Source organism: Balaenoptera ricei, chromosome 6, assembly GCF_028023285.1.
Source record: "Balaenoptera ricei isolate mBalRic1 chromosome 6, mBalRic1.hap2, whole genome shotgun sequence".
Taxonomy (NCBI): Eukaryota; Metazoa; Chordata; class Mammalia; order Artiodactyla; family Balaenopteridae; genus Balaenoptera; species Balaenoptera ricei.
Window position 1 is genome coordinate 67,763,553 of NC_082644.1, and position 23,066 is coordinate 67,786,618.

At 43.6% G+C, this 23,066-nt stretch overlaps 1 protein-coding gene across 4 annotated transcripts in view; it reads left to right on the top strand.

The window, feature by feature from the left end:
* The window catches only part of SPATA6L (spermatogenesis associated 6 like), a 60,100-nt gene extending 42,525 nt beyond the window's left edge, over positions 1 to 17,575 (top strand). For 3 of the 4 annotated variants that reach the window (XR_009503864.1, XR_009503866.1, XR_009503865.1), the window contains 5 exons: positions 884 to 986; positions 4,040 to 4,074; positions 11,074 to 11,167; positions 12,226 to 12,328; positions 16,767 to 17,575. Coding sequence is in view for 1 of the 4 variants with exons in the window: in XM_059926449.1 (XP_059782432.1) it covers positions 884 to 986; positions 4,040 to 4,074; positions 4,820 to 4,974; positions 11,074 to 11,167; positions 12,226 to 12,315 (477 nt within the window). In the remaining 3 variants the exon portion in view is untranslated. Of the gene's footprint in view, positions 1 to 883; positions 987 to 4,039; positions 4,075 to 4,819; positions 4,975 to 11,073; positions 11,168 to 12,225; positions 12,329 to 16,766 lie in introns of all 4 variants that reach the window. The other variant, XM_059926449.1, reaches the window with a different exon arrangement.
* The last annotated feature ends 5,491 nt before the right edge of the window (positions 17,576 to 23,066 follow it).

The window sequence follows — 23,066 nt, forward strand, 5'->3', positions numbered from 1 at the left end:
TTATGGGCTAAATAACCTTAAAATCTTGGAAGTTTTCTTAGGGAATTAAAACTTGCTTGATACTTTTATTTAACAAATTCTTATACAGTCTTTACTAATGTGCCAAGCTCCTAAGTGCTCTTTTATTTAGCCAGATTTCCTGATGATATCTGAAGTTTAAGTAGCAGCATTAAAATGTAGAGGACCTGATGTTGCCAAGATTGTAAATTCTAATCAAAGTATTTCTTGAAGTAGAATGAAGAGTAATATTATAACTTGCTTTCTTGAAATTAAAAAAAAAAACAGAAATAAACAACGTTACAAAGAAACTCCAGCAACTCTATGTCATACATATTCTGGAAGAGTCTCTATTTCAAGTATTTTGACATGTTGGCAGATCATGTTGTCCAGTGTAGGAAAATACGGTTACCTTAAGTAAAATAATACAGTCACCACTATCCTTTTTTTCAAGGATATAGACACTCAGACTGGAAGGGGATGTGGAAGGCTGAAATGTCACCTTGTGAAAATCCCTTGTCTTCAGGGAGGACCACACCTAGGCCAGTACTGCTCAGACTGTTTAGGAACATGAAACTCTGTCTGGTTCTAAAAGAATGTGAAATAAATGTCACGTGCTGTTTTCTGGGCTGGAGCCTTACCAGTGGTTAGAATATGATTTGTGCCTAGTGTTAGCCCATGTCTTCGTGTTCTAACCTCAGTGAAGGTAGGGACAGACAGGTTTCCCTATTGGGTATGACATTTTATATACTTGGAGACTGTGATTTAATCTGTTCCCAACCTCTTTTCTCACCTGCATGACTGTGACTGAGGGGGAGAAAGGCATTACAGGTAATGAGGAGAGGGTAATACAAGCTACAGTGGGTTCAAGTCTCATTCCTTTCAGGTGGACAGTGCAAAGCCCTTTGGTGAGAACAGTTCAGAGCATCATTCCCAGAAGTCTAGAAGAAAATCTGACTTTTCAAACTTTCCATTTCCAGTGAGAAGAGGTACTTGAGTTTCTTGTTATTCCATACAGTTTCCCCATGGGAACGAATGCATCCTACCTACCTCTAAGTCTTCTTTCATTCTGAGGAATCACATGTTTCTTTGGAAATTCAGGGCCTAATTCTCAGGTGCCCTCCCGCTGTGGAGTTTCCAGGGGGGGAGTTCCCATGAACAGAGTCAGCTGAGAAGCTGTTTCAGAGTTCCCCTAGCTGTTGAAGGAGACTGCTCTGAGTAGTGTGACCACTGAGCGTGCTCTGGTTGTGGTTGTTCCCTGGCTGGGCTGGAAAAGCAGGGAGCATCTTGTCCTGGTGGAATCTTCTTGCTAAGGTACCACTGATAGCTAACATATAGGACTCTCCATTTCTCTGGATAGGAAGCAGCAGGGGATTGGTGGAGATCAGGAGATGCAACACTTACTTTACAAGATTCCATGTCAGCAAGGAGGAGAGGCAATTTGTCTGAAGCAGTGAGGTTAAGGCAGGGGATCTCAAACGTTTAGATTTCAGTACCCTTTTGCGTTAAGTATTATTGAAGACCCCAATGAACTTTGTGTATGCAGATGATATCTATCAATATTTAGTGTTAGAAATTAAAACTGAGAAATTTGTAAAATACAAGAATATACAAGCACACATTCCATTAGCCATCAGAGTGGTGATATAATGACATATCATGTAGCTTTTGGAAAACTCCATTATATAGTCGTGAGAGAAAGAGAGTGAAAAAGAGATTAATATTATTAGGAGAACAGTTTTGATCTTGCAGAGCTCCTGAAAGGTCTTAGGGACCCATGGGGAGGCCCCTGGATCACACACTGAGAGGCACTGGGTTAAGGCCTCCCTGGGAGGCCTTTACTTTATGATTGAAATACATGAACCATGTCAATACTGAAGGTCAGGGCAGTGAATTTCAACCATTCCTGAATTAATAAAAATTCTTAGGCTAGAAAGGGATGGTGGTGGCCCATTCTCTTGACTCTTGGTGAGACTGGACCTGTACCATCCCTGACAACAGGGTTTCCTATCTTAGGCTGAAAGGTTTATACTTTTAAGGGGCTGCACATTCTCTTGTGGTAACTCAAGCCGGTGTCCTTGAATCACTGTGACTGTTCTACAGCAGCAAACCAAGGACAGAAGACAGGGTTTGAAGCAGAAAGTGCTTCATCACCTCTGACATTTAAGTCCTTTGGATTGAAAATCACCCATGTAGCCCATAAAAGCAGCACTGTCTTCCCCATTACTGTGAAATCAAGCAACAGGAAATGTCCTTTCCCAGGGAGGACAGTTGGGCTTAATGCTAGCTCAATTACAACGGGACTCATATATCATATTGGTCTCAGGCTTTGTCTTTCTTAATCCTGGCAGGTGGAGAACTAAGGTTCCAGAGAGGTTACAGAGTGTGTACAGGTCACACACCAAGTTTTTGGCATACTTAACATTTACAGAAGACGTTCAGACCTCTGGGCTCAGATCCTTGGAATCCCTGTAGCTTCCAAGCCAGACTTTTCCTTAGGTCACCTGTCAGCTCATTCATTCAGGCCTAAGGTAGAATAAAGCAGTGCTTCTCAAACTTCAGTGTGCATTTGAATCACCTGGGGATCTTGTTAAAGTGCAGATTCTGATTCCGTAAGGCTGGGGTGGGGCCTGGAATCCTTCTTTTCTAACAAGCTTCCAGGTGATACCGATGCAGCTGGTCCATGGACTACACTTTGAGAAGCTAGAGAACAAGGGCAAACTCCCCATGAAAGGGAGTGTTCAAAAATCAGTAGCAAGGGGGTTCCTAGGCAACAGGGCAGGTTTATGGTTACAGCTGAAAAGGCGCTTAGCATTACCAATTCCCTGCTCAGCTGGGAGTTGGGTAGAAGAGAGCTTCTGGGACAAGATACCCACACACATACGTGCATGCCCAGAGGATATGACAATTAGCTTTAAAAAATCCCTTTTTATATCTTCCTTCTTATTGCCAGTGGCATTGGGGAATCAGCAGTCCCTTGTCACTGCCTAAGCCCCAGTCATGCTGGGGGAAGCCATGGTGGCCTTAGCATAGCCTTGCAAATACTCATTTCAAAAGCATTTTTTTTTCAACCTGGAAAAATCCCATTTATTCTTGTTTTTTTCTGTGTGTATTTATTACTTCTAGTAATTCTTACCATTCTCTGGCATTAGGTCTATTTACTTATTATGATTACTTGGGTAATCATAATGATTTACACTTTTGCTGTGTTGTTTTTCCAAGCTCTTATGTATTCATTTTTGTATCTACCTTGGACAAGTACACTCAAGAGTTTCTGCATAGGGCTTCCCTGGTGGCGCAGTGGTTGAGAATCTGCCTGCCAATGCAGGGGACAGGGGTTCGAGCCCTGGTCTAGGAAGATCCCACATGCCGCGGAGCAACTAGGCCCGTGAGCCACAATTACTGAGCCTGCGTGTCTGGAGCCTGTGCTCCGCAACAAGAGAGGCCGCGATAGTGAAAGGCCCGCGCACCGTGATGAAGAGTGGCCCCCACTTGCCGCAACTAGAGAAAGCCCTCGCACAGAAACGAAGACCCAACACAGCCAAAAATAAATAAATAAATAAATAAATAAATAAAATTTAAAAAAAAAAAAAAAAAAGAGTTTCTGCATAAGTAGGATTTTATGTAAACCAAATATAAAGGGAATGCCAGAAGAGGCAAAGGGTATGAATTTTACATTGAGCCAAATGGCTTTCTTTTAGGCCCTGGGCACCTGGGCAAATAAGAGTTTTCCAGGCTGCCCAAGGGCTACTGAACTTATTGCTTCACTTTAGACTCCCGTTTACTCTTCCTGTATCCATACGTGCTGTCATTAATATAACCTCATTGTTGACCTCAAGAGGACAGTAAAACTAATAGATAAATTGCTGTGACTTCAGGAAGACTTAAAGGTGATGGTATAATTTACAAGGGAGCATTTAAGTTCTCTGATAATTCATTCATTGTGTAATATTTTTGTACTTCTGTGGAATAAATGTAACAGCAGTTTTAGGGGTAACTGGTAATAATGAGTCATTGAAACACCTGTTCCTCTTTCTTCTAGCTTCTTCTCTTGACAGCCTTGCAGCTAACGTAAAGGTAATTTTAGAAGTAGCATTTGTAAACTGATTTATTTCCAGCTATCTAATGTCAATTATTGTGCTTTCTCCCATGAGTGGTGGAAAGTATATTACTAGCTAATGCTGGTTATGGAATTGCTGTAGTTTAACTTGAGTTGCTTTGCTTTAGTTGGTTTATTCCCCTCACATACACTCTTTTCATTTGTAGGATGAATCACCAGTGAGGGTGTATGTAGGCCCAATATCTACTTTATCAGTAGGGATTTTCATTACTTTTTCTCTAATCGAGTACCTTTGTATATAGAGGTGGTAAATCACTTGTTCTTAAAGTTTGATTGGTTTATTCAGCTGAAGGTGCAAACTTCCATGTTACAACATGAGAATGGATATATGCAAAGAAAATGGAGTACACTGAGCTTCCTTTGCCATAGCAGTTAAATATTTTGTCTAAAAAATTATGTCTTTCCCAAACCCAATAATCTCCAATCCTCACAAACCAAAGCTCAGAGCATGAGTTTATTTTGGCTTGTGAATATATGCCAAATGTACAGAATTTTGGTTATCTTTCCTCGCCCTTGACTCCTGAGCATTTTGTCTCTAGTCTTCTCTACTCCCACCCCTCTTTTATTTGCAGGAGATCTCCAGGGCAGGTGTTTTATCATCTTGCCCTCAGTTCTCTTCCCTGTCCCACCCGGCCCCCAGCTCTAAATTAAGCAAACCAAAGCTAAAACTACAACTAAAGATTAATGCACATTGTCACTCAGGTTATCAAAGAGCCAGATGAACGGATAGTTTTAAGGAATGAATCACCATCATCGTTAGATTCAAGTAAATTTGAAAAGCCCTCGGCCAGTTACAGTAACCAAGGGGATGCCGATTTCCACCGGGAAACTTCATTTGGCACCTCCCAGCACTCCAGGTATCCCTGCCCTCTTCTGGATCAAACCCTTCTCCGAGAAAGGTCAGCAGCAAGCACCCATCTCTTTGCTAGAAGAGTGCCTTGTGGTCTGGCAGGAGTAAAGTCAGGTCACTTCATCAGTTTGCTTCCTTAGGAATATTCAGCTGGGGACACCTTGATATGAAAAATTATTTTTCCTTGAAAAATAATCCCAAAAGTAAGAATTGAGACTTTTCTCTTACCCTGGAAAGCATATCTCAGAATGCTTGTTGAAAATGGGACAGACAGCTAACTTGGCATAGGTACTATTTATCCATTATTATGTCATAAATTTTAGAACTCAAGCTTTTGATTTCACCAGTATAAAAGAACTCACTATAGAAAGTTTGGAAATTATAGAAAAATGAAAAGGAGTGAAAAAAAAATCACCTGTAGTCCTGCCACCCAAAGACAAGCCTGGTTAATATGTGGGTGTATTTTCTTTCTCTTTTTCTAGACATCGTTTGTTGGCTTGTTTATATTATTGTCACACACACACACACACAAACCCACAATTGCATATGTCTGGAGGGCAGGCCAGAGATTGAGAGCAGGAACCTTTATTTTCCAAACTGCACTCCCAGCTGATGTGACTAACCATCCGGTTTGCCCCAGACTGTCCTGATTTTAACCCTGACAATCCTGCCTTCTGGGAAACTTCTTGGTCCCAGGCAAACCAGGACAGTTGGTCACAACCCCAGGGAAGTAGCACGAAAGATAATATTTTTAAGATAGTTGTTTTGAATGAAAGATAGGCCAGTCTGCTTTTCTCTGCATTGTTAGTGATAAGAATAAGAAATCTCCACATAAAAATAATACAATTGCTAACAAAGAGACTTGTAGTAAATATCCCAGAACAAAAGTGGCACTGAAATTTTAGTAGGAATTATAAGAAAGTGACATTGCATTCTTAGACTTTTTTCAGAAATGATAGAATACCTTTATATTAAAATGGACTTGAGGAAACCAAGTAAAATATTTTGATAAAATCTACTAAGTAATGGTGAGTCCTTGATTAGTTACTATATTGGAAGAAAATAACACAACATAGATTTTTAAAAATTGGCCTTGGCTCCCAGAGACAGGTGGTGAGAGACACATTTACACCCCTCTCTGGGCCTGGTCTCCCTTCTCTTCTGGCTTCTCTTTCTACCAGCCTGCAGCTTAACAGGTGGACAGAGCAGGTGGGGGGTTACCCCAGATGTAAAGACATAGTATTTATTTTAAACAGAGAAGGGGAGGAACCTTCAACTGGTGGTAGTCAGGACACTTGAGCTCTGCTCACCTGTCTCCAAGTGCTATGCGATCTCACACAAGTACTCAGCCTTTTAGACCTTAGTTTCCTCATCTGTAAAAGGGGTTTAGTGATCAAAGATCCATCCTCTTGCAGCCCACAGTGCTTCTTTGCTGCCAGAACTGGAAGAAGCTCATGGATTTTGCCCATGTGCCTTGTTTCCGTACATCACCCAAACTCCTTATAAGCAGCATAGCAAGCTTTTCTGAGGGACTGAATTGAGCATCCATTTATTGAGAACCTATTATGTGCAGTGTATGTGATCGTGACACGTCCTTGCTTCCCAGTGGCTCACACGCTAGATGGGGTGGCAGGCATACCCCCATGTCACTAAATGTGAGATGGATTATGATGTGCACTTAACAGAAGTATAATCGAAATGTAGGGGAAAGGCAGAGCAGGAGGAGGTTAATTCCATTAGGAAGGAAATCTAGGAAGGCCTTGTTTCTTTTTAAATAAATTTGTTAGATGGTTTATGCGTTCGTTCAACCAGTCTTTCCTGAGTATCTTTATGCAGCAGGACAGTAATTCTCAACTCTGGCTCACTGAAGAATTGCCTCATATTGAGTCAGAATCCTTGAGATTAGTACTGGGTGTGTGGAGGGGAATGCAGAATATCTGTGGTTAAAAGTGTGCCTCACCAATTATACCTCAATTTAAAAAAAAAGACACATGAAGAATCAGTTACCAATTCATGGCACTTAGTAGACATTCAATAAATACTTGCTGACACAAGGGAAAAAAACAGTGCCTCAGAAGAAAAACAGGATTGATAGTTAACCTGCTAGTCCTGGAATAGAAATGATAACATTTAAGACATTTCTTCTGATCTCTGAGAACTTGCAGAGGATGTTAAAAAAAAAATGTACACAGTTTTCTACAAGGCAGAACTTTGAGAACAGTACAGCCCAAATGCTATCAGAGTATAAAGGAGAAGGAAAGTACTCTGGAATGTTTTATGGAGGGGGTGGCATTTTTATGGGGGCCCAGAGGGGAGGGGATTGGATTGTGATAGTTAATGGAGGGGAGGGATGGGAGGTGAGAAGGCAGGGGGTGCTGTCAGCTTCTAGAAGTTAGAGCAGCCTTGGGGAATAGTGGGTGCCAAGGCTGAGAGTCTGAGGGGGACTGTGGAAACCAAGCTAAGGAATTTGGGCTCAGTTGGAAGGCAGTGGGGAGCTTTTGCAAGTCATTCACAGGAATTAGCACAGTTGACTGTAGAATGATGACTCTGGCTGCAGACCAGAGTTTTAATCATTTATCTCTGATAAGTCAGCAAATTCTGTGTCCAAAGTCACTCTAAACTGATAAGTTTGGAACTAATCAAACTATGAATTTGTAAATAAGGTGACAAAGTATAACATGGTCACACAAAGGCTATCTGGTTTGCCCAAGACTGTCCTGGTTATAGCGCTGAAAGTCCTGCACTGTGGGAAACCTCTTAGTTCCAGGCACCCAGGATAGCTTGTCACCTTAACCTCCAGGGAAGTGCCACTGAAGATAATATTTTTAAGGCAGCTGTTCTGAGTAAAGGATATCGCTTTGTATCCTTGGGGAAGAATCCATTCCTCATTGACCTCACAGAGGTAGCCCTTGGAACACTAGGTGTTACTGTTATCGAACCAGGTTCATTTGCCCTATGCACAGCTAGCCAAATGCTGAGGTGCAGAGAAAGTTTATTCACAACGCAGCCAAGTAAGGAGATGGGAGAACAAGTCTCAGATCCACCTCCCCAAAGGCAAGGGGCTTGAGATATTTATGGGATAAAAAAGCAGGGTGGTCTTAGGCATGGGGAAATGTGACTGGAGGTAGAGAAAAGGTGAAGTAATTGGTACTTTGCCCAGGCATATCTGGGTTACATGCTTCTTCATGGGATGCATGTTCAAAAATGGAGGTACTTAGCATGACCTGAGGGTGGAGTTTTTGGCCCTCTGATGTCAAAAAATTGTTCGTCAGATAACTGTGCAGACACAGTTTTAGGGTCAGTTATCCCAAACAGTCTTAGCCAGCTTGAACTAGACAGGATCCAACTCCACGTTCTTGTAAAACAACTTAAGCCCACCATTACTATAGTGACCTGTGATGTCAGAGGCTTTATCTATAGGGGCGGTTAAGAAGTCTTGTGATATATTACCCTAGGCTATGTGAAGCTTGGAGGGTATGCAAATAAAGAAGGGAAAAAAGAATAAAAACAACTAAAGCAAGCTTAATCAGTAAAGACGGTTTGTAAGAAGAGGGGTTTTTAACAAGCTGTTTCCTTATCTTCTGTAAGTCAAGCTCAAGAATTTCTGGTAGTCAACCGTAAGGGGCATAGTTTCACTACCAGTGCTTAGGCTCTGCCTCACTCACCGTTCTTTTCACATGAGCCACTGGGACAAGTCTCCCTCTGCTCAGATCACAGAAGTGCATGAGAAATACCTTTTGAGTTTCTGCTGACTTAATACTGAAATCAGCAAGGGCCAAGTTTGCAAGGATGAGATGGGAGGCAAGTTTTGGAGTGAGAATCAGCCCAAGGTTTTAATGGAGGAAGTGGAAAACCCTTTTAACTAGCAGCATGGGAAATGGTAGTCCCAAACGTGGGAGAAACACTCTCAAGCCGGTTCCCTAGCTCCAGTGTCTGGATAGAGTCACATCCCTTCAGCATCCATCCTCAGTTCAGCATCCATCCGCAGTCATCCCACTGCACAAGGAGAAGGCCATAATCAAGGCAGAGCACTGCTCTTGCCTGTTGACTCATCATTCTCAGAGGTCTTCAAATATAGTGTTGATTGTATATAGTAATAAGGGTAACAAGTGTATGGAAAATTCTGGCACTGGTTACTCAAGACCAATGAAAAAGCATTTGCAGTGTCCATTTGGTGGCTATTTTTAAATGCCAATTTTATTTATAGCTTCAAAATATTTCTATTTCATCTTAAAAATTCTTAGAGGATTGTAAAAATGATGTGTCTTGCCTTTTCTTAAACATGGGCAGTGCTTTAGGTGGTTCATTCATTTGCTGTGAGTCATTTTCCTGGGTTGGTAATGGATTTGTGTAGATCCAGTCATTCTCTTGCTTGTTTCCCTGGAAACCAGAGGGTACATGCTCATTACAGGGAGCCAGGATGGGTGGCCTGGATGTGGGTCTCAAACCGAGCAGAGGGGCAACTACACAGGGACTCATTAGTGTGGTGGCCATAACAACAACTGGATTGATTCTCACATGTTTCTGTCATTTCCAGTGTTTACTGTATATTAGTTAAAGAGAACGAGTTTATCCAAATTGCTAAAATTTTTAGGCATTTTAAGAAAACAATATCTGTGCTTTTCATAATCAAACTGCAAGTTCTGCCTCAACTTAAGAATTGGTGGGGCTTCCCTGGTGGCGCAGTGGTTGAGAATCTGCCTGCTGGTGCAGGGGACACGGGTTCGAGCCCTGGTCTGGGAGGATCCCACATGCCGCGGAGCGGCTGGGCCCGTGAGCCACAACTGCTGAGCCTGCGCATCTGGAGCCTGTGCCCCGCGGCGGGAGGGGCCGCGGTAGTGAAAGGCCCGCGCACCGCGATGAAGAGCGGTCCCCGCACCGCGATGAAGAGTGGCCCCCGCTTGCCGCAGCTGGAGAGGGCCCTCGCACGAACTGAAGACCCAACACAGCCAAATATAAATAAATAAATAAAGTAGCTATAAAAAAAAAAAAAAAAAAAAAAAAAAAAAAAGAATTGGTACTCACTTCCCTCCCCAAAATGAATGAATGAATGGATGAATTCAATCACTCAAGAAATATGTATTAAATTCCTACTGTGGTATTCAAAGCCCTGAGATGAGCTATTAGCCCAAGAGGCTCAGTCCCAATTTCAGTCTAGGAGGAGAGACAGACATTAGCCAAATAATGACAAAATGTCCACTGGGGGAAGTGCTATGAATGAGGGGTGAATGGATTCCAAGTGCATGAAATAGGGAAGCCGACTTCCTCTACAGCGGGGGTCCCCAACCCCCCAGGGCCGTGGACCGGTACCAGTCCGTACCAGTTAGGAACTGGGCCGCACAGCAGGAGGTGAGTGGCAGGCGAGCACGCGAAGCTTCATCTGCCGCTCCGCGTCGCTCGCATTACCGCCTGAACTCCCCCCCGCCCCACCCCGGTGCCAAAAAGTGTCTTCCACAAAACCGGTCCCTAGTGCCAAAAAGGTTGGGGACCACTGCTCTACAGGAAGGGGCTCAGGAAGGATCTTCCTGAGAAATCAATAACTGAATTGAGCTCTGAAGGTGGGTAGGACTCAACATGAGCGGGGATGGGGGTTGGGGGTGGCAGCATTCTACCCGAGGGAGCAGCGCTGGCAAGTGCCTATGGAAGGGAGAAAATTCAGCCTGTTTGAGGAACTGAAAGACACTGTAAGATCTGTGGTTTAGTTTGGGTCTGGGTGGCCTAAAGTAAATGACACATAAAATACCCCGTGGTGGAAAACATTTGGGATTAAATTTTGTATTAAAAATTGGTGGGTTACATGTTTTAAAAGTAAAAGTAGGATTTGTTCTTTAGAGAAATATCTAAAATACACAGTAAATTATAAAGAAGAAAAGAATCACACACCCTGACACACACCATTTTTAACATCTTGGTTGTTTTTATTCCCAGTGCTTTTCCTATACCTAGGTTTAATAAAGACATTGAAACCATGCTATGCACACTGTTTTGCATGTTGCTGCTTTTTTTCTCACCTTTAAGTTATAAATATCGACCCTTATTGTTATGCACTCTAAGTGTCCTTTTTATCAGCTGCATAATACTCCACCCTGTTTATTCTGTTGAGCAGGTTCCACCCTGGGTCCCAGTCCACGTGGAAGAAGATCCACGAAAGGGTCTGCAGTCGTCTGATGTCCCACAGATCTCAGCAACACCTAAACAAGGTCAGGGCTTCTGATGGAATTAGATCTTTGCTGACAAAATAATATGGGAACTGGGTCTCACAGTCTAGCAGGGGAGACAGACATTAATCAAGTAACCACAGAAATAAATGTAAAATTGTGATGCTCACCAAGGAGGTTACATGGTATCCTGAGAGTGTATGAAAAGGAGTATTTGACTTGGTTGGCAGTCAGGGCAGGCTTCCCTGAGGAAGAGACAGTGGAGCCTCAATCTGAGTGATGAGTAGCAGCTACTTTGGAGAACAGCACGCATCAAGCAGAGGTCCTGCAGCGAGAGGGAGCATGGCCCTGTCAAAGAACTTAGAGAACACAGTGTAACTGGCCCGAAGCACATTTCCTTCCACTCTGGACAGGAATCCCTGTGCAGGGAAGAATCTAGGGACGTGTGTGGTCTGCATGAGCTCACAACATGGAAAAAAGTTTCCCTCAAAGTTCATAAGGTGTTTTTCACTGTTTGACTTTTATGGGGGTGAGGGGAGTGTTTCTGACCCATAGATAGATAAACCCAGCACTTTGTCTACTGCAGATGTACAGCCATTAGCTGTGACCTGTCACCAGTTCAAAAAAATTCAACTAGAAGGTTGACATTGCCCCCTCTGGTTGGATTTAACTATACCATGTAGTTGAATTGGTCATCTTGACTTATTTAAATGCTGGCATTTAAATGAATATTGATTACCCTAATCACCAGGGTCGTGGATTACTTTACTGCCTGTCTGCAAAGTCATTTGCTTTGCTTTGTTAATTCGTAGTTTTTTCAAGTAAGGGAATCCCTTTAAAATGTAAAAAGAATAAAAGGAAGAAAGGGAAGAGGGAGGCGGCGTGGGAGAGAAGAAGGAAGAGGAAAGAGAAAGAGAGATAAAGGGAGGGAGGGGGAAGAAAAGAAATAATATATATATACACACATATATCATGAACACAATATATATGGCATATATGGGATTCATAGACCTCTTAAATGCAAAACTACACATCCAGATATCCTTGATCTGTATTACATTATGAGTAATGCAATTGCTGGATTTGTTTTTGTTATATAGGAAGACTCCATCTCTGAAGTAAAGAATATCCTTGAAAGACCAAGCTACCCTCTGAAGAAATATCCGGTGCATGAACAGAGATATTTTTAAACTGCTGTCCTATGTAAGTAAGCAGCTTAAGTGCTTCTTGTTGATTTGCTAAAATAATTTCAGTTTCCTGCTACAATATAAAGTACCTAGAAAATGTGGTGGACAGGAGTCGAGGAGGAGATAAGAGCCACGTTCTTCCTTCAGACAGCACATACGCGGGTCTGCCAGCAGTCTTGCCTCTTGTATCCTCCCCCCTACCCCCTTACCTAATGGTCCCTCTTTCAGCTCCTCAAACACAAGCTCCTTCCGGCTGTGGGGCCTTTGCATGTGCTCTCTGACTGGAATACTTCTTCCTGACCCTGTATGGGTCACTTCTCTTTACCTTTCGGGTCTCATGACTTTCCATGACACCCCCTCCCACTCTGAGGTACACCTTTTTTTTTTTTTTTTTTTTTTTTTTTTTTTTTTTTTTTTTTTAAATTTTAACCTGTGAGCCTTTTTTTTTTTTTTTTTTTTTAATACTTTATTTATTTATTTATTTATTTATTTATGGCTGTGTTGGGTCTCTTAGTTTTCGTGTGAGGGCTTTCTCCAGTTGCGGCAAGTGGGGGCCACTCTTCATCGCGGTGCGGAGGCCGCTCTTCATCGCGGTGCGCGGGCCTTTCACTATCGCGGCCCCTCCCGTTGCGGGGCACAGGCTCCAGACGCGCAGGCTCAGTAGTTGTGGCTCACGGGCCCAGTTGCTCCGTGGCATGTGGGATCTTCCCAGACCAGGGCTCGAACCCGTGTCCCCTGCATTAGCAGGCAGATTCTCAACCACTGCGCCACCAGGGAAGCCCTGAGGTACACCTTTTTAGCCCTCTGCAGTTTTCTTTCATAAAGTATGACACAGTTCATTGTTATGTTTTTATGTGGGTTGATTGCTTAAAAGTCTGCTCCTTCTACTTGAATGACACCTTCCCGAGGTCAGGGACTCTGCCGTCCTGCTCACTATTTTACAGCCAGAATTACAGTGGGATCCCATTTAACTTAGGTGAACTCAACCACACATGCCAGGTGTGTGCCCTGAACAAGAGCCTTCCTTCCCCCCACTACCCTGTCGCCACCCTTGCGTCAGACGACCTTCCACTGTGGTTGGTGCTCAGTAAATATTTTTTGTGGGAGGCTGTTGAATGAGGTGATGAGGCAACTCTTGAATTCAGATGTGTGGTAAGAAGTTCGTCATTTTGTGGGCTGTCATCATTTCTCAGGTTTTCTCTTCTTTCCCTTCCTACCCAGGCCCAGCATAAGAATAGCTCTTCCTTATTAAGTGCTTCCTGAGTGCCAGGAACTGGCCTGAATACTTCACTTGTATTAAATGAATTAATATTTAATTATCACAACAACTCTGTGAAGTAGGTATTATCACCAGTTCCATCTCACAGGGAAACTGAGGCAAGGAGAGGTTAAGTGCCTTGCTCAAGGTAACATGGCTAGTGACTGGCCCAGCTACAGTCTGAACCCAGGTGATCTGGCTTAGTGACCATGCTTTTAACCATTACATTCCATTGTTCTCCATAACTGGAGTGTGTGATAGGAGAACCGTGGGGAGAAGGAGCAGAGCCCTTTGGAACCTAAGCAGAGTCGGTGGACATTGCCCTTGAACATCCCCCAGAGGGTCCTATGGTGTTGTATCATGTAGTCCCTTATTCTAGCAACATCAAGATAATTAACGAATCTTTTTAAACAGTAAAGGAGTGTGGGATGATGTGCTAGGTTTTCACTGTCTTCAGGCTCCTGAAATTCTGGTTTGAGGGTCATTCATGCTTTAGGGCACACATCGCCTTGCCCAGGGCTGGCCAGGACTTCCCGCCTTCAGCACAGAGGAATGTGGAGGACAGCTCAGTAATTTCCCATTTTGCAGGCTTCTACCTTAGAACGTTCTGCTTGGTAGATTAAAGGTTGGCTTCTGGGCCACATAATCTCCAGTTGCCAAAATAGTCATCTAGGCATTTATTAGGTGGTTATACGGAACACAGCCCACTTAATTACCACTTAGGGAATGTGGCCCACGTAATTACCAAATGCCAAATTGTGTTGAATTTCAACATGGCTAACATCAAGTTACATAAAGCCCTGAACCGGCAGATATGTGAACCCTGACGTGAGGGGATAGAGAGAAGGTAAGAAAAAAAAAATTCCGTCTTAGTAAATAGGTTTCCTTTGTAACATGAGTTCCCACTCAGTGGTTTGGAATATGCTCAAAGGCCTTCTCTGAAAGCTCTCCATACCATTCTCTTCCTGTCCCAATTTGGGTCATGGATTCCTGGTGAGGCAGGGGTCCTGGAGGGCTGTGTCAGTGAAAGTTTTCATGGTTGTAAAGAACCCAGGTGACTTTGACTCATCTTAAGCAAGCAGGGCATTTAGTAGAATGATGCTGTCTCAGTGAATCCAGGGAAGATCCAAACAAGCAAGGTCAAGCAGCTAAAATGGGACCGTCACGCCTATGGGCTGGGCAGACAGCAACAGAGAGGAGCATTCGGCAGAAGACCCAGTGAGTTTCCACTCCATGTCCCCTGCCCTGCTTTTCTCAAGGACTCTCCTGCTTACAGCACCAACGCTTGTCCTTCCCTTCTGCACTTCTGCTCTTTCACTGTTCATCATCTTTCCCTCTCCTGGTTTCCTGGTGATCTCAAGATTCAGGGGAAATGAAAAAGTAGATTCTTAGCACTTAGGGATTAAGTTAGGGATGCTTGGACCAGAAACAATAAGTCCAATTGTCTGACCAGGGAATGTGTGGAAGAGATGGGTCGAAGGGGTTGGAATACACCTGTTTCTCCTTACTCAGGATGGTTTGGGCTTTGATACTTTTGGTATAAAACAGATGATCCTTTGTATACTTTAAGATGGTGAATTTTAGGTTATATGAATTTTACCATTAAACAAGTCCCATAAGCGTGCACATGCACACACGCACACACCCATTATCCCTAGTTCTCCTGTGAGGTGTGATTGCCTCGGTGTCACCGTCCTTATCAAGAGCTGATTGCCCACGTCTGGTGTGTGCTCACTGAGATTCCACTTTCAAGGTCAGGCTTACAAGGCCTCCTCTGTGATACCTCCTGGTCCCTCAGGCAGACTCAGGCCCTCTGCCTTCTGCCCCTCCACATGCCTCCACTAAGGACTTCATTCCTTCAGCCTTGTACTGTAGTTGGTTTTCCTTATGAAAACTCTCCCAAGAAGAGGGCGGAGGACTGGAGGGAGGTCTCTGCAAAGGGATGGGAGACTGAGCAGATGGCACCAGCTCTGGCCCACTGACCCTCCCATCCCTGTGAGCAGCTCCCGTGATCCCAGCTGCCACCGCCATGGCCGGCCTGCAGCGGGAGCTGGTCCACTTGTAATGCTCCCAGCTCGAGGGAGGGCAGAGAACCCAGGCCCAGACGTCCTCAGACACAGACAAGAACTGTAGCACAAAAACTTTTCTAAAATTAAAGAGTAGCAAAAAGGAAATAAACCAAGAAAAGGAAAGAAAAAGGACAACAGTGAATTAAAATGCTGGTTTCTGATTCTGTCATAGCTCCTTAGGCCTCCAGCTCCAAAGGGAGGGGCTGCTATGGCTTCCAACCTTACCGTCTCTGCTGGGCAGGCAGGAGCCATTTTACTTCCTCCCACGGGGCCCTTTCGTCTCCCTTACAACCAAAGCAAAAAGCAAACCAGCCTACAGATGCCAAGCTCCAGCCTCGGGGCCCTCCCTCTCTGATTTGCTCACCAGCTTCGGAGGGATTTGTCATTTGATGGCTTGTGGTGATTGGCACATGGATAATGACACACCTCCCTTCATCCCAGGGGCTCCTGGTCCTGTCAGAGTCTAACAAACAGACCACACAGGCAGTGGCCATACACCCAAATCACATGGCAAATTCCTGGGTCAGCAATCCTCAGTGAGCATTAGAATCACCTGGGGGTGCTGAAAAATACTGATGCCCAGGCCCCACTCTGGACCAGCTTAATTGGAATCTCTGTGGGTGGTGCCTGGCATCGGTATTTCTGTAAAGGTTCTTCAGGAGATTCTAATGCACATTTAGCACTGAGAATCTCTGCAGTAGGCTGCAAATGCCTTGAGAATGGGGGGACTCAGAACACCCCCAAATCCTATACTGACCCCCTCCACTCTCAAAAGTAATTGTTCCATGGAATAGAATTGATTTGGGCATGTTTAACAGTTCGGCTCAATAACACCTAGCAGTTTCTGCACATTTACTATGTGCCAACGACTGTACTAACTCCTCAGAGTAACACTAAGAGGTAGATACTCTGCTTGTCATCATCCTAATAGTATACAAAGAGGCCAGGTAACTTGCCCAAGGTCACACAAGTGTTTGTCTTGCTAACCTAACATTGCCTCTTTCCTACACGTAGAGCTACGTGCCAAGATTTGGATAGAGGGAAATCATCTTCTTCTTGGTTGTGTTTATTGATTGCCTTTTTCTCAGTACCACATGTAGTGTATGAAGTGTCTTCACATTTCACAGGGGAGACGGAATGAAAGCTGGAGGAGCATCATGAAGAGCTCACTCATCAAGCCAACTGAACAACAGTTTTTGTTCTGCGTATCAAATCACCAGTGTCTAACCCCCTTTAAATCAAACCTGTACCCACCCAGTCTTTTGTACCCAGGTAAGAGTCATTGATTAAAGTGTTTGCTGTTTGAGGCTCAAGTTTTCTTGTCAAGCTGGAAAATTTGTGTTTTAGTTTGTTTGTGTGTTTGTTTTGAGCTTGAAAACGAAAATAATAATTGGGTGGCAGGTGCTTTTTCATTTGGAAAGCACTTCTTAAAATTCTGATGAAAATGTCAAGATGCCTTTTCAGGTGTTCCTCATTTTTGGCAGTGGATGTGTTCTTGGAAAGTTCTTTTCTTTCCCTCCTTCCTCATTTTTTCCTCCTTCCCGCTTGTCCTCACCCCTCCCCCACCTCTACCTATTTCCCTTCCCTTCCCTTCCTTTTCCTTCCCAACCTTTCCTGTCCCTTCCCGTTCCTTCCCTTTCCTCTTACATTTTCCATGAGCTCGAGGAAGCTGCTATCTAGAGGAATAAACTGATACATCCTCTAGAAAAAGACTGTCACCCTGATTTTCCATTTTTGGTAAATCTGTTTTTTTGTGGTTGTTTGTTTGCTTTTTAGTGTTAGGCTTGATTTACATGATATCAACTGAAAACCTAGGAAGAGGGAGCATTACTTCTGGAGAATTCAGGTCTTGCTTTAAAGGTTTAATTTCTATGATACATTTGTAAGAGTAGGCTAATTTCTTTTGATTGTAGTTTAAACCACTCCTTCTGTCACCTACCCCTCCTTTTTTCCAGCAATTCTTAAATAAATTTATATGAGGAACAAAACCTTCTTCAAATATTTCTCTGAAATAACTACACTAAGTTTGGCAGAAATGACTGCCAAAACAAGATTTAAAATTAGTAGAAGGGTGCCTTTATGAAATGCTTACCCAGTTTGAGGAACAAGAAGAGGATGGGGATGGATTGAAGTGGACATTTGTCTTCATGGGTCTACAGACCCAGAGAAGAGAGGGCTTGAAAACGGAAACCTTTGTCTTTCCTTCATGCTATAACCTGAGCATTTTCCTCTACCATGCCCTAAAACCCTTTCAGTTTTTACAAGATTCAGTGAGAATCAAATTTTCTTTTCTCATTATGACCACAGGAATTGGTTCATTAGGTAAATTAAGAAAACAAAATTAAAAATTAAAGGAGAAAATAAGGCCAAAAGCCAAAATAAAACAAAACTCATTTATCCCCTTCTCAAGAATTTCAGCCTAATAAAGGTATATATCACAACAAGCATTCCACCTTTGAAAGACAGACGATATGCTTAAATTACACCTGCTTGTATGTTCTCAGTGTGTCTGAAACTATAGTTGTCAGTTTGTTATTTTGAGGTCTAAGTAGTCATCAATAATAAAAAATACTGTATTACATTGAAACTATGGTACAGTTCTCAGAAAAGGGCCACTTAGGAAGGATATAAGCAGCTGAAGGAAATCAGTTCTAATGAATTGGTATCCCGTGGCAGTTGTTGTTCAGATACACACTGTGACACTCATTGTCCTTTTTTTTCTTTCTTTATGGTTTGAGCATAACTCCTTAATTTAGGGATAAGATCTTAAATGCCCATTCTTTTTTAAAGTCTTTTTTCCTTCGCAAATCAATTTGCCTTTTGCTCACTTTCTGATCTGCTAACTCTATTGTTTAAGTTATTCCTATTTTATCTTTTTATTTCTCAAGGAGTTATTTCAGTTTTGAGGAGTTACATTGGGGCCAGGATTGCAGCAGGATTTTGCTTTTGGAATATATAAAAATGTGAATAATTTTGTGACATATTGGGGTTCAGATTACTTTGGGAAGATCTGTGTCATTAAATGTAATAAAAATCCCCACCTGTCTTGCTTCAGTTTATTACTGTTTTCTTGACTTTCACAGCTGCAGATCTATCAAAGCCTGGACCGTATTTTACAAACGTGTTTCACAGGGTCTGGGTTTACAGAGGCTCCTGGGAAAATCTCCTTGGTGGAGCCTGGGCCCTCCAAGCAAAAGCCACCATACAGTAAGGCCATTTCCCTACTGTCACCTGACTGACCCAAAGTTAGCTGAAGCCTATAGACCTTGAATTATAAATAAGATTTTAAAAATGAGAGTGTACATGATATGTTTAACATAAGAGAAGTTGGTCGGTTTTAAATGCATAATTGGGGAGGGCTGATGGATTATGTATGCAAGTTCACCTAGCCCCTGAATACCTAGCCGCTCTTACTAATAGTCATGGCTGTTCTTGATTAGTTCCATTAAAGGAGCCCTCTGACCTCTCTGAAGGCAGCCCGAGGAAAGGACGTGCTCTCTAGTCCATGTGTGACCAGTGAACCTGCTAGTACCGCCTGACTGGACTGCTGTCCTTCCCTGAATGGGAGGCACACCCCAGCACTCCTTGGGGACGTGCAGGTCTTGGAGAGAACTCCGTCCCCTCTTCCCATGGAGTGGGAACCCTGCTGACAGTGAGTGGAGCTGCAATCTTCCTGCTCCTTGGGTCTGCTCCCCCGGCCCCTCCACATGGGGCCTAGGGGAAGCAGTAGTTACTTTGATCATCAGAGGAAAGAGCCTGTGCTTGGTTTCACCTTCAAAACTAGGAAATTTGGCAAAAGCAGGGTCATGCCTAGGACAAGCGCTTTACCCTGGTGCAAATGGATGGCTGGCTTGTCAGAGCTTCTTCAGCAGTCTGAAATTTCCCCCTTGGGCTTCTGTATTTTTAGAGTGATCCTGCAGCACCCCCGTAAGTACATATTTTTATATTTATAAATGTATATTTATATACTTTTCTTTCTTTTGTCTTATCTTTATTTTAAAAGTACCCTGTAGCCCATAGTATAATATCAACCCTCCTCATCATTCACCATGAGAATCACCTGCCAGGGCTCATTTATTTGCTCCCTGTGGTGACCACAGCTTTGCCTCTCCAAGACCCTGTGGGCAGAAGGAATATAGCATATTCCGTGGCAGGGTTTGCTTTGTGTGTCATCTTAATTCCAGGAGCTCTGAGATGGCAGCACTGAGGGCCACCATGCCTGCCCAGAGATGGTATGGGGAATTGGGGGCTGCTAGGTGGCTCAGGTACCAGGATTAGGATTTTCAAATGAAGAGGAAGAAGGGAGACCTCTGGCAAGGTGGAGTTCGCTCTAAGGTAGGAGAGCTGAAACATATGTGATGGGTCTTTGGTTTGTGACTGGTTGGAGCTGCTTTTGGCTCGGCCAAGGTATGTCACTGCATGTCTTGCTCAGCCTGGGTGGGGGTGTGGGGTGGTTTATTCTAGGTCCTTCCACAGAGGAGGCCAGGACAAGGGCAACGTCGAGGGACTTGGGAGAGCTACAGTCTTTTTTTTTTTTTTTATAAATTTATTTATTTATTTATTTATTTATGGCTGTGTTGGGTCTTCGTTTCTGTGCAAGGGCTTTCTCCAGTTGCGGCGAACGGGGGCCACTTTTCATCGCGGTGCGCGGGCCTCTCGCTGTCGCGGCCTCTCCCGTTGCGGAGCACAGGCTCCAGACACGCAAGCTCAGTAGTTGTGGCTCACGGGCCTAGTTGCTCCCTGGCATGTGGGATCCTCCCGGACCGGGGCATGAACCCGTGTCCCCTGCATTGGCAGGCGGATTCTCAACCACTGCGCCACCAGGGAAGCCCTACAGTCTTTTAAAGACCATACTAACTCTGGGAGACCTGGAATCGCAGGAGAGAAACGGAGTAAAGGTGTTTTTCCTTCTTCCTGCCCCCTCTTTTTCCTCTCTTTTATTCCTTTATTTACTGCCTCAGTTTGCCAGGTGCTGTATCAAGTGCTTTCCAAGGGCATTAGTAGGTGGTGTTAAGGTTGAGGGCCCTGGAGTGAGAGCACCTGGATTTGAATCCTGGTTTTACCATTTACTGGCTGAGTGACTTGGGCAAATAACGTAACCTTTTTTTGTGCGTCAGTGTCCATCTGTGTGAGATGGAGTCAGTGGTACCACCTATTTCATAATGTTGTTGTCATAAGTAAATGAGTTAACGCATTTAAAGCCCTTCAAATCAGTGCCTGGCACAAAACAAGCACTCAGTAAGTGTTAGCTGTTGTTATTCTCATCTCATTCAATTATTGAGGAAAGCATTCCCCTCCCCCCATCCCCCCCCCCTTTTTTTTGCTGAGGACACTGAGGCTCAGAAAAGCTGAGTGTCCGAGCCAGTTTCCAAACCCTGCTCTGTCCTGCCTCCAAACCTCATGACCTTTCTGCTACTTTCTGCCACCCCTTGGTTGTCACCTGATTGTCCCTGAGGCTGGTGCATGCTGGATAATTCAACCTCAAGGGTTTGAAAAAAATGAATTCAGAGTCCTTCAGTAAAGTGACAGGGCAACTAAGGTCTCTTGACAGGAGTTGGGACAAGGTTAACCACTTCCTGTTTAGGCCAACAAGAGACGCTTTCTGCTCTCATTTCCTGTCATTGGAATATTATGTTTGTAAATAGCATTTTTAGGAAACCACCCCCCCTTCTCCCACCCCAAAATCAATATCCCTGTTCCTTTTCCTCCAGGAACTGGCACTTATTCAGAATGATATCTTGAACTGAGGTAAATATCACACCTATTTTAGTGGGACGACTTCCAGGAAAGACTGTGTGTAATAGGTGTCATTGCTGGAAGTTCTGGATTCATGGTGAGAACTCCTTGTCGTGAAAGGTCGTTTGTCCTTGCATGAGGGGAGTTCAACATGGCGAATGATGACATCCTTTGTTCATTGAGTCATATGGTCTCAGCCCTGACAATTAACTGAACTGATTCTGTAGCCTTGAGTGCAATCACTGTTGTTTTGGTTTTTTTTTAACATCTTTATTGGAGTGTAACTGCTTTACAATGGTGTGTTAGTTTCTGCTTTATAACAAAGTGAATCAGTTATACATATACATATGTTCCCATATCTCTTCCCTCTTGCATCTTCCTCCCTCCCACCCTCCCTATCCCACCCCTCTAGGTGGTCACAAAGCACCAAGCTGATCTCCTGGTACTATGTGGCTGCTTCACACTAGCTATCTATTTTACGTTTGGTAGTGTATATATGTCCATGCCACTCTCTCACTTTGTCCCAGCTTACCCTTCCCCCTCCCCATATCCTCAAGTCCATTCTCTAGCAGGTCTGTGTCTTTATTCCCGTCTTGCCCCTAGGTTCTCATGACCAATTTTTCTTTTTTTTTTTTTTTAGATTCCGTATATATGTGTTAGCATATGGTATTTGTTTTTCTCTTTCTGACTTACTTCACTCTGTATGACAGACTCTAGGTCCATCCACCTCACTACAAATAACTCAATTTCGTTTCTTTTTATGGCTGAGTAATATTCCATTGTATATATGTGCCACATCTTCTTTATCCATTCATCTGTCGATGGACACTTAGGTTGCTTCCATGTCCTGGCTATTGTAAATAGAGCTGCAATGAACATTTTGGTACATGACTCTTTTTGAATTATGGTTTTCTCAGGGTATACGCCCAGTAATGGGATTGCTGGGTCGTATGATAGTTCTATTTTTAGTTTTTTAAGGAACCTCCATACTGTTCTCCATAGTGGCTGTATCAATTTACATTCCCACAAACAGTGCAAGAGGGTTCCCTTTTCTCCACACCCTCTCCAGTATTTATTGTTTGTAGATTTTTTTTTTTTTTTTTTTTTTATTTATTTATTTATTTATTTATTTATTTATGGCTGTGTTGGGTCTTCGTTTCTGTGCGAGGGCTTTCTCTAGTTGTGGCAAGCGGGGGCCACTCTTCATCGCGGTGCGCGGGCCTCTCACTATCGCGGCCTCTCTTGTTGCAGAGCACAGGCTCCAGATGCGCAGGCTCAGTAATTGTGGCTCACGGGCCCAGTTGCTCCGCGGCATGTGGGATCTTCCCAGACCAGGGCTCGAACCCGTGTCCCCTGAATTGGCAGGCGGATTCTCAACCACTGCGCCACCAGGGAAGCCCTAGATTTTTTGATGATGGTCATTCTGACTGGTGTGAGAAAGAAAAACGGAGCTGGAGCAATCAGGCTCCCGGACTTCAGACTATACTACAAAGCTACAGTAATCAAGACAGTATGGTACTGGCACAAAAACAGAAATATAGATCAATGGAACAGAATAGAAAGCCCAGAGATAAACCCACGCACATATGGTCACCTTATCTTTGATAAAGGAGGCAAGAATATACAGTGGAGAAAAGACAGCCTCTTCAATAAGTGGTGCTGGGAAAACTGGACAGCTACGTGTAATAGAA